This window comes from Physella acuta, unplaced genomic scaffold (assembly GCF_028476545.2).
Source record: "Physella acuta isolate Inbredline_101_S28 unplaced genomic scaffold, ASM2847654v3 ptg000421l, whole genome shotgun sequence".
Taxonomy (NCBI): Eukaryota; Metazoa; Mollusca; class Gastropoda; family Physidae; genus Physella; species Physella acuta.
The window spans coordinates 845,698-856,903 of NW_026731940.1; the positions used below are offsets into that span (position 1 = coordinate 845,698).

The following is an 11,206-nucleotide window of genomic DNA, read 5'->3' on the forward strand; positions in this document are numbered from 1 at the left end:
AGCTTTAAAAAAATATATATTTTACATGTTTTAATGGATAATATCATGTAAATAGTAAGCCTAGTAAATAAACTATAGGAAGTGGAGATTAAATAAATTATTTTGAATAAAAACATTTTTGTTTTATTTCACTGAATGTTTTTTTATTTCAATAAATTGTTGTCATTATCAAGACTTTGTAAAAAAAAAATGCTTCCAATGGTTTTATAAACCAAAATCACAGGAATATGAAAAGCTTTTGTCCTTCAAAAACTCACTTCAAGGGAGAATATATTTTTTTTTTAATCTTTACGACCCTTCAGGGGAGAGAATAAAGTATCTGACATGCCGATGTATGCTGGGATTGTTGACGTGTGCATGTGGGTGGGCACACATTTTCCTGTGTACAAAGACGGTGCCCCCAGGTAACGGAAGTGATGCTAGGTCCTGGAATGAGGGGGGAAAACAAAAGTCAGTATTAAATTTGAGCTACGTCATTATGTGTCCAGGTTTATTTTACAATGTACCAATTTAAATGAAGTATATTAATATACTATACTATTGTCCTACATAGTGAACGAACCAATTTAGTTTTAGTTAATCTCCGCTCGATAACATAGCGTACCCTAAAGGTAGCATATTTTAATTAGATAAACTTTTTCGACAGTATATTTTAAGATGTGGTGTCAGCCCCTAAATGATTTTACCCGGTGTCCCCACTGTGTAAAGCTACTGACAATATTGTACAGCGAGTCGCGTAGCTTAATTATCAATATGGCTGTCCAGCTTTAGATGTATCACAAGCAGAGTTTCTTCCAGGCATCTCTTCGGGGGGGGCAAACATTTTTTACCGCCCCCCTTCCCCCCCGAACGAAATGAAATTTATATAATTTATATTGAAAATATATACTTTTAACACTGTCCGCCCCCCCCCCCCCCGAAGAAAGTCTACCGCCCCCCCCCCCGAAAATTTCAAGTGCCCCCCCCCCCCGGAGAAAAAAGTCTGGAAGAAACACTGATCACAAGAAAAAAGCAATTTGCACTCCTGAACAGAGTTTCTTCCAAGCATCTCTTCGAGCCCCCCCCCCCCCCGAAAAAGTCTACCGCCCCAGAACGAATGGAATATATATAGAAAATATATACTTTTAACAGTGTCTGCTCCCCCCCCCCCCGGAAATGTTAGTCCGCCCCCCCCCCCCCGGAAATGTTAGTCATGTTATGTGTATTGCTATTCTGTGGTGCCAAACTTGAACTAAATGGTCCGTGTTTTAGTTATTGAAAGAGTCAAATAGTTACTGATAGAGTCTAGTAGTTAGCCCTAGACAACACGAAACTTACGCTAACTTCAAATCTCCTGAGCGATGTTGCTGTAGTCTTTCTTCCACTCACTGACCTCCCGTCATTAACAGCTCGACAAAAACTGACCACACGACCTTCCAAATCTCGGAGATTCGGCTCGCTCGTCTCCCAATCAAAAACGTCCTCATCATTTCCGCTTTTCGACACTTCCGTTTCCGGTTTCGCTTTTCTTGCTGCAGATTTGACTATCCTGATACGATGCCTGATGTTTTCTTCTCTCATCTGCTCCATCTCTTCGAAAATACTCTCCACCGACTCCTTGTCTAAAGTATCCACACCATCCCCAGCGGATTCGAACCAACCAGATGTCTTATCTTTTGGTAAACACTCAATTATTTTTAACGAAACTCCAATGGCCGTTCTTGGTCGGCTTACACTTATTGGGGAGAAAATGCCTACAGTTTTTCGGCTAAATCCGACGGAAGTCATTGGTCGAGTGGCGCTGACGTCCACGAGTTCACGCTCCACGCCGAGAAGTTCTTTCTCAGCAACGATGTTGTTTTTTAACTGCGCAATACTTCGAGGGACTACTTTTTTGTTGTTGTCGAACTTATCTTCTTTATTTCTTATATCCCTCCTCGGTCCGAAATTCCCTCTAGAAATAAAATGTCGCTTTGAGGAAATTTTATGATGCATGGAAGCTTTTGCGTAAGGTTCTGTGAGCGGAATGTTTTTACGTCGGAAAATCTCTAGTAGGTGTTTCGGCTGGTTTTGGATCTTTTTCCGTAGCTCGCTGGAGTAAAACCTGCCAGTACCGCGGTGTCGGTCCAGCTTCGCTTTAAGCTCCGACACCAAACAATCAAACAACGGAATCTGTGTAGCTTTAGATGCTGCGATTCTGGCCTGTATTTTCTGTGAAATGTAAAAGAGAAAAAACATATGCTAATTTATTAAATCAAAATTATCAAAGCACCCAAAAGGAAGCGACCAAAAGGCATACCGAGATTTGGGTGAATAGTGTTGAAGAAGGTTGTGAACCAAGCCAAAGCCCTCTCTGGGCTGTAGAACCACAGGAAGGAATGGATTGATAATACACTAAATTAGGACTAAATTAAATTATTTTAGAAAGCGCTGTGGGTAAAAAAAAAGGCATATTGATCACACGAATTATTTTGATTTTAAGCTAAAAAGCTCAGCGATGACATGACATACTGATGTTCTTGGCGGTCAAGACACAAAATCTGTTTCCGCATCAAATCTCTTTTTTTCCATTAATCCACCAGCTGTGTTGTGTACTCGACTCCAAAACGACGTCTTAAATAAACAATGGCATCATTGACGCCGAAGTTTTCAAAATGTTAGTTCGTAGCCGTAATATTTTTGTAAATCACAAAATTTCCATTTCAGCTGTGGGTAATATGTAGTCCTTGCTTTTAAAATCACTAAGCGAATATTCTACATCTAGTTTTTGTTGTTGTTGTTATTATTATACGGATTAAATATCTACAACCATTACAATGAACTGACATATAACAGGTGGCACTCAGTACTCACGTGATACGCCCATCGGGTGAGTACGCCCAACGTCGCGGGGTTCTTCTTGACCACCAGCCTCTCGTAGTTTTTCGTGTTGAGCACGTACACAAAGGTTGATGACGTGGACACGGCTGTCTCGATGCTGGTCGCCAGGTCTAGCACCGTCTCTATGTCACCTGTGTGGGGAGATACAAGACACCTGTCTGTAGGAGTCAGGAAACAATACCATGCCCATCTTGTAAAATCGATGAATTATATTGATGGCATCTGATGGTACAACGATACGAATAATGAATAAATTAAAGTTATGTAGGGGAGTTACGCTTTTTTTTTGCCCATTCTTTATGTGTCTCCTCCCCCAAATCGGCACACATCGTCTTAAAAAGACCACCCCCCCCCCCTTTCCTGTAAAATGATACACTCCAGCCCCCATGTTCAGCCAACTAAGAAATATTTTTTAAAGTGCAGTTGTGTTGGGTCAAGATTAAGTGTGTTGTTCAATTTATATAAAAGGTTACAAAATAATCTTATAAGTGTAAAACACTAACAAAACTTAGGTTTAAAAACTCATTTTGAAAACGTAAAAAAGTATGGCGTCACACTTTCAGATCTTCTTTCCTTCCTTCCCCCAGCCATTTCCGTCGTCACACATCGTCACATAAGTTTCGGTGTTTGATTAATTGACGACCCCGAATTGCCATGGTGATATGACAAAATAAAACAACACTAGCTATTGTTACAAATAATATGGCAAAAAAACATAAACTTGCTATTGCTAAAGTGATAAGAGGAGGCTATATAAGTTAACAAAAGACGTTACCTATAACTACACCAGCTAGAGGTAACAAAAGAAGTTACCTATAACTACACCAGCTAGAGGTAGCAAAAGACGCTACCTATAACTACACCAGCTAGAGGTTACAAAAGAAGTTACCTATAACTACACCAGCTAGAGGTAACAAAAGCAGTTACCTATAACTACACCAGCTAGAGGTAACAAAAGACTTTACCTATAACTACACTAGCTAGAGGTAACAAAAGAAGTTACCTATAACTTGCCCTTTCTCTATACAACTGATATCAACACATTTGGACTTGATTCTTTCTTCCGCCGCGGCATATCCGAACCTTCGCCTTACAAAAATTTGCTCCGCCGTTAGCTTGGAGCTTCTGGGGGAGGCTTGTGATGGGGTCAACTGTCTCGTCGGGTCCGTATCAGACTGAGCCCTGTTTCTGTAGAATTTTATATTTGTTTTACATGTACGATTAGTAATAGACCAGACAACTCAACAGAGAGACAAAGTGTCACGTTGTGTTTCTAACCAGAGTGTTATTTTTTTCGAAAATACCATTCACCCATGCTGAGACCTGTGGTGTCACTTTTATTTAGCTAGACCACTGCTGTTCAAATGATTGGGTCACTATTTTCTTTACATCAGTCATCGTTGCGCCCAATCATTGGGTCCCCTTTTTGTTTACACCAGTCGTCATAGCGCCAAAATCACACTCACATTTTTAGCAACACATATGGGTTTCAGTAGAAAATTTGGGTACACTCTTTTGATAATACCAGTCACCCTTGCGCAAAAACCATGGTGTCTAGCACACACCACCATTATGATTAAAGACATCCACACTTGTTGGACACATCAGAAGACTACTCACAAAAAATAAGAATCTACGCGGGTACTCGTGTTTACCCTAAATATTTACGTGTAACATTGTGTAAGGCAAGCTCACCTGTGCCGTCTGTACTGGTGTTTCTGCAACAAATCCTGGAACTGTTGTTTGTGGAGGCGGGGTGTCACGGTCAACTTGACCTGACCACTGGTGACAAAAACAGAGGTCGGTATTAAATCACATTAATTAGGCATAGTAAGTAAGTAAAAATCCCTTTCGAACCTGACGGTCCATGTTTTATGACCTCGGCATATGAAGGGATGGTGTGGTCAAAAAAACACCATGCCCAGCCGCCTTTGCTTTCCCTAGCGTGAGTTAGGTACTACTCAGAGCTGGGTGAACTCGGGGATGTTCTAGGTACTCGAACCTGGATTCAAACTTGAGATTTTCTGTTTATGCACTACCTTTCGACTACTCAGTCCCTTTTCTTTCTTTATTTTTTTTTACGAACATCACCAGCTTAGGAGGAGTCCCCCATTCTCCAATGAGGCCTCAGCACGACAAACTCCGACTAACTGGCTTAGATATTGTTATCATTGTCCCCTAATAAAAAATAGTAGTCGCTACTAAAGAGTTTGTTGTTGAACATGAAAAAATTAAAATCATATTTTTTCTGAAATCGAAAGGAACTAAACACAGATAATTGGTAAAAATACTAAAGAAAATAGATGTAGGCGAAGAAAGGTCAAATCAAACGGTTTATTTATTTACTCCGTTCTGTCAACATTCCCTACTAGAAAAATGGCCCATTGAGGAAGGATACACCGGGCGCTAGGTTGATAGTGCTGTCTCTTTTCTCTAAACAAAAACCACCCCCCCCCCACACACACCACCCCCACCCACACCCACACCCCCCACCCCCACCCACCCCAACCCCCCCACCCCCCCACACACCACCCCCCACCCCCACCCCTACACACACCACCCCACACACACACAACCCCCCACCCCCCCCCCCCCCAAAAAAAAAACATGTCTACCGTCCCATTCAACGAAATATAATTATATACTTTTTCCAGTGTCCGCCCCCTCCCCGAAAATTCTACACCCGCCACCGAAAATTTCAAGTACCCCCACCCCTCTCCGGGGAGGAAAAAGTCTAAATTAAAACCACCCCCCCCCCCCACTCACCCCCCACCCCCCCCCCCCCCACACCCACATCCCCCCCACCCCCCACCCACCCACCCACCCCCCCCCAAAAAAAGCATGTCTACCGTCCCATTCAACAAAATATAATTATATACTTTTTCCAGTGTCCGCCCCCTCCCCGAAAATTCTACCCCCGAAAATTTCAAGTACCCCCACCCCTCTCCGGGGAGGAAAAAGTCTAAATTAAAACCACCCCCCCCCACTCACCCCCCATCCCCCCCCCCACACACACCACCCCCTCCTCCCACTCCCCACCCACAACCCCCCCCCCTAAAAAAACATGTCTACCGTCCCATTCAACGAAATATAATTATATACTTTTTCCAGTGTCCGCCCCCTCCCCGAAAATTCTACCCCCGCCCCCGAAAATTTCAAGTACCCCCACCCCTCTCCGGGGAGGAAAAAGTCTAAATTAAAACCACCCCCCCCCCCCACTCAACCCCCCCCCACCCCCACCACCCTCAGACGTTCTTACGCGGGGGGTGGGGCTTCGCCCCTACCCGAAGAATTGTATGCAAGAAACTCTTCACGCAAACCATTTAGATTAGACAACATTTCCTGTTTATTCAATGTTTACGCGATAATCAATGACGTCATTATATTACTGTGTGCACTTTCCGCCTTGAGATTATTTTCAACTTAAATATGCTAAATGTGTCGACGTCATATTTCGTTTTTAGAATTACTGTGCATGTTTTTATTTTGCTTGTGTTTTCTCTAGAGCGTTCTTGTCAGATAGAATTTTTGCTTATGTTTTCTCTAGAGCGTTCTTGTCAGACAGATAGATAGATAGATAGATACACAGACAGCGAAACTATTAGTATTAACGAGAAAAATGGCCCGTTGAGGAAGGATACACCGGGCGCTAGGTTGATAGTGCTGTCTATTTTCTCTAAACTAAAACCACCCCATCCCCCACACGCCCCCCCACCCCCCCACACACCAACACCCCCCACCCTCACCCTCCCACCCCCACCCCCACCCTCACCCCCACACCCCCCACACACCAACACCCCCCATCCTCACCCCCACCCCCCCACCCCCCCACACCCCCCACACACCAACACCCCCCACCCTCACCCCCCCCACCCCCACCTCCCCCCCACCCCCACCCCCCAAAAAAACATGTCTACCGTCCCATTCAACGAAATATAATTATATACTTTTTCCAGTGTCCGCCCCCTCCACGAAAATTCTACCCCCGCCCCCGAAAATTTCAAGTACCCCCACCCCTCTCCGGGGAGGAAAAAGTCTGAAAGAAACACTGGTGTCGCGCTTAGCCACTACCCGAAGAATTGCATTAAAGAAATTGCAAGAAAACCACTTTTTAGATTAGACACATTAATTAGGCGGTAATTTTATTATAGAGTATCGATGAAGAAATTTCTTTTGAGTTAGGGAGGGGGGGGGGGGGGGCTCATACGTTCTTACGCGGGGGTGGGGCTTCGCCCCTACCCGAAGAATTGTATGAATGAAACCACTGAGATTAGACAAAATTGGGTTTTTATTCAATGTTTACTCGATAATCAATGACGTCATATTACTGTGTACACTCTCCAGCTTGATAATATTTTCTTCTATTTGCTCAATGACGTCATCTATAATAATAGTTTCGCTGTATTTTCATAGTTTCACTATGCATGTTTTTAATTTCCTTGTGTTTTCTCTAGAGCGTTCTTGTCAGACAGATAGATAGATAGATAGATACATAGAGAGACAGCGAAACTATTATATAGAACGAGAAAAATGGCCCGTTGAGGAAGGATACACCGGGCGCTAGGTTGATAGTGCTGTCTATTTTCTCTAAACTAAAACCACCCCATCCCCCACACGCCCCCCCACCCCCCCACACACCAACACCCCCCACCCTCACCCTCCCACCCCCACCCCCACCCTCACCCCCACACCCCCCACACACCAACACCCCCCATCCTCACCCCCACCCCCCCACCCCCCACACCCCCCACACACCAACACCCCCCACCCTCACCCCCCCCACCCCCACCTCCCCCCCACCCCCACCCCCCAAAAAAACATGTCTACCGTCCCATTCAACGAAATATAATTATATACTTTTTCCAGTGTCCGCCCCCTCCACGAAAATTCTACCCCCGCCCCCGAAAATTTCAAGTACCCCCACCCCTCTCCGGGGAGGAAAAAGTCTGAAAGAAACACTGGTGTCGCGCTTAGCCACTACCCGAAGAATTGCATTAAAGAAATTGCAAGAAAACCACTTTTTAGATTAGACACATTAATTAGGCGGTAATTTTATTATAGAGTATCGATGAAGAAATTTCTTTTGAGTTAGGGAGGGGGGGGGGGGGGCTCATACGTTCTTACGCGGGGGTGGGGCTTCGCCCCTACCCGAAGAATTGTATGAATGAAACCACTGAGATTAGACAAAATTGGGTTTTTATTCAATGTTTACTCGATAATCAATGACGTCATATTACTGTGTACACTCTCCAGCTTGATAATATTTTCTTCTATTTGCTCAATGACGTCATCTATAATAATAGTTTCGCTGTATTTTCATAGTTTCACTATGCATGTTTTTAATTTCCTTGTGTTTTCTCTAGAGCGTTCTTGTCAGACAGATAGATAGATAGATAGATACATAGAGAGATAGCGAAACTATTATATAGAACGAGAAAAATGGCCCGTTGAGGAAGGATACACCGGGCGCTAGGTTGATAGTGCTGTCTCTTTTCTCTAAACTAAAACCAACCCACCCCCCCCCCCCCACACCACCCCCCCACCCCCCACCCCCCCCAAAACACACCACCCCCCCCACCCCCAAACCCCCCACCCCCCCCCCACCCCCCACCCCCCCCCCCAAAAAACATGTCTACCGTCCCATTCAACGAAATATAATTATATACTTTTTCCAGTGTCCGCCCCCTCCCAGAAAATTCTACACCCGCCCCCGAAAATTTCAAGTACCCCCACCCCTCTCCGGGGAGGAAAAAGTCTAAATTAACCCCCCCCCCCCACTCACCCCAGCCCCCCCCCACACACACCACCCCCCCCCCCCACCCCCCACCCACCCCCTCTAAAAAAAACATGTCTACCGTCCCATTCAACGAAATATAATTATATACTTTTTCCAGTGTCCGCCCCCCTTCCCGAAAATTTACCCCCGCCCCCGAAAATTTCAATTACCCCCACCCCTCTCCGTGGAGGAAAAAGTCTGAAAGAAACACTGGTGTCGCGCTTAGCCACTACCCGAAGAATTGCATTAAAGAAATTGCAAGAAAACCACTATTTAGATTAGACACATTAATTAGGCGGTAATTTTATTATAGAGTATCGATGAAGAAATTTCTTTTGAGTTGGGGAGGGGGGGGGGGGGGGGGGGGCTCAGACGTTCTTACGCGTGGGGTGGGGCTTCGCCCCTACCCGAAGAATTGTATGCAAGAAACTCTTCACGCAAACCATTTAGATTAGACAACATTTCCTTTTTATTCAATGTTTACGCAATAATCAATGACGTCATTATATTACTGTGTGCACTTTCCGCCTTGAGATTATTTTCAACTTTACGCTAAATGTGTCGACGTCATACTTCGTTTTTCGAAATACTGTGCATGTTTTTAATTTCCTTGTGTTTTCTCTATAGCGTTCTTGTCAGAGAGAGCGTTCTTGTCAGACAGACAGATAGATAGATAGAGAGACAGCGAAACTATTATTATAGAGATGTGTGAGAGGGTGGACGATCCAAAACGTGTTGGGATAAAAATAAATTTAGAGGCTAAAAAGTCTAAAAACCGGAACAAAATATCCGAAACAAAAGAAGCCATTATGTACCTGATGACGAAAATCAACCCCCTCACGGGCGCCCCCTGCTGGACAATGACCGAGCCGTAGGGGTGGTGCTCTTTGATGAGGCTCATCTCCAGAAGGTTCCGGAACTTTGGGCTCCAGCCGCGGAAAATGTTGCTGGACTCGACGAAACGTTTCTTCTCCTGGTACTCTGCTAATTGGCTGGCCTGGTATTTCATGGAGTTTTTGTTTTAGGTCATAAAACGATAGCTTAAAATATTTATGTCGTGTAGAAAATATTTTGTAATTTAATAATTTTTCACCGAAAACGTTTATTCTAACGGAAATAAATTTTAGGAAATGAGTCACATAAAGCGTCACAATGCCCTCATTAGGTATGCAACTCGACACGTGAGCTGCAATACCACAAAACACAACTTTAAAAAGTCCCTCTTTAAACCTGGCGATCCTTTAGGTAGATGAAGTAAAGTTCATTTTTCTTGACCTCAGCATATGAAGTGATGTTGTAGTCAGTACTATGCCCAGCCGCCTATACTTTCTCAATTGTCAGATACTTATCAGAGCTGGGTAGACTCAGGGACAAAAACAAGACAAACAGTAGCATAAGTAAGTAGATTGGGGTCGTCCATAAATGACGTCACACTCGTATGGCGGAGGGGGTCCGTAATTTTGTGACGGTGTGTGATGAGGGGGAGGGGGGTTCAGATGGTGTGATGTCACACTTTTGCATTATATAAAAGCAATGTTAGAAAACTAATTTTAGAAAACTGCTTTAATAAATTGTAATAGGAATTGATTAAAATACACTATGTTCACAGAGATCAGATAGGATTTTAGAACAATATCGATGTTTTAATAAAAAAATTCAACTGCAATTTTAAGGGGGGGGGGGGGTTGTAGGCTGAGGTGTGACGTCATTTTAGGGGAGGGGTCTGGCTTTTTGTGACGGAGGGGAGGGGGGAGGTAAAAATCTTTTTTAAAAAGCGTGACGTAATTTACGGATGACCCCATTCTAGCATTTGCAACAACTGCTCACCTTTATGCAAGTGTCGAACAACTTTTTCTGCACGACCAGCAAATCACATGCGGTGTCTGCTATGATGGTCGCGTTACGTACACAATTGTCACGTAACAGCGCGATCTCCCCAAAGCCTTGCCCTGCCACTAAAGAACACGCAAAATATATCTATGTTGCACTCATGCACCAGGGAGCAGCTTGTTTTAGTGTGTCTTGAGATGTACTCACCGAAATGCATGATGAACTTGCCGAAATGCTCCCTGGCGATGACGTCACTGCGAGACTCTTCATCACGTGTGCCCGGAATTTCCTTTTTATGCTCGTCCGCTGGTTGGGTTTCCGGTGTCGCGTCTTCGTCAGACCGGAAAGTGTCGATGTAGACCGAGGTCTTGCCGGACAACATGACATAGAATCTGTTGGTTTTGTTTAGAGGAAACATTGATGGGGTTACGTCACTTGCGTGATGCAATGGTGTTTGCAGATTTCTATTGAAACTGAAATCTTTAAACGCAGCAGCGAGGAAACTGATTAGTAGCACAAATGTTCCTCCTGGAGCAACATTTTCTCAAATAGAGATGGAATCTCACTGTCGTGCCATACATATTGTAAATAGATACGTTCACACAAACACATACACACATAAATAAACAAAAGGGTGTGTTTAAATGTATGTTTAAAAACACCGAACATTACGTACTTACTACAGAAGTGTCCCTAGACTTACCTGTCCCCAAGGTGCCCCCAAACTTACCTGTCCCCGTA

General features: G+C 44.1%; 1 protein-coding gene across 1 annotated transcript; it reads right to left on the reverse strand.

Annotated features, from left to right (window-relative positions):
* Positions 1-288: 288 nt before the first annotated feature.
* Positions 289-11,206, reverse strand: LOC131942733 (uncharacterized). Its single transcript, XM_059302654.1, has 9 exons — positions 11,196-11,206; positions 10,673-10,857; positions 10,463-10,590; positions 9,451-9,632; positions 4,555-4,641; positions 3,863-4,047; positions 2,857-2,990; positions 1,318-2,190; positions 289-426 (listed from the first exon to the last, which is right to left on the reverse strand). Exons 2-9 carry the CDS (start codon positions 10,845-10,847, stop codon positions 289-291), a joined length of 1,902 nt encoding a protein of 633 aa, XP_059158637.1. The 5' UTR covers positions 10,848-10,857; positions 11,196-11,206.

Coding starts and splice junctions, on each gene's coding strand:
- LOC131942733 (XM_059302654.1), bottom strand. CDS start 10,847: ATGTTGTCCGGCAAGACCTCGGTCTACATCGACACTTTCCGGTCTGAC. Junction 2,191..2,856: donor AGAACCCCGCGACGTTGGGC/GTACTCACCCGA, acceptor TACATTTCACAG/AAAATACAGGCCAGAATCGC. Junction 427..1,317: donor TCAGGAGATTTGAAGTTAGC/GTAAGTTTCGTG, acceptor CCCTCATTCCAG/GACCTAGCATCACTTCCGTT.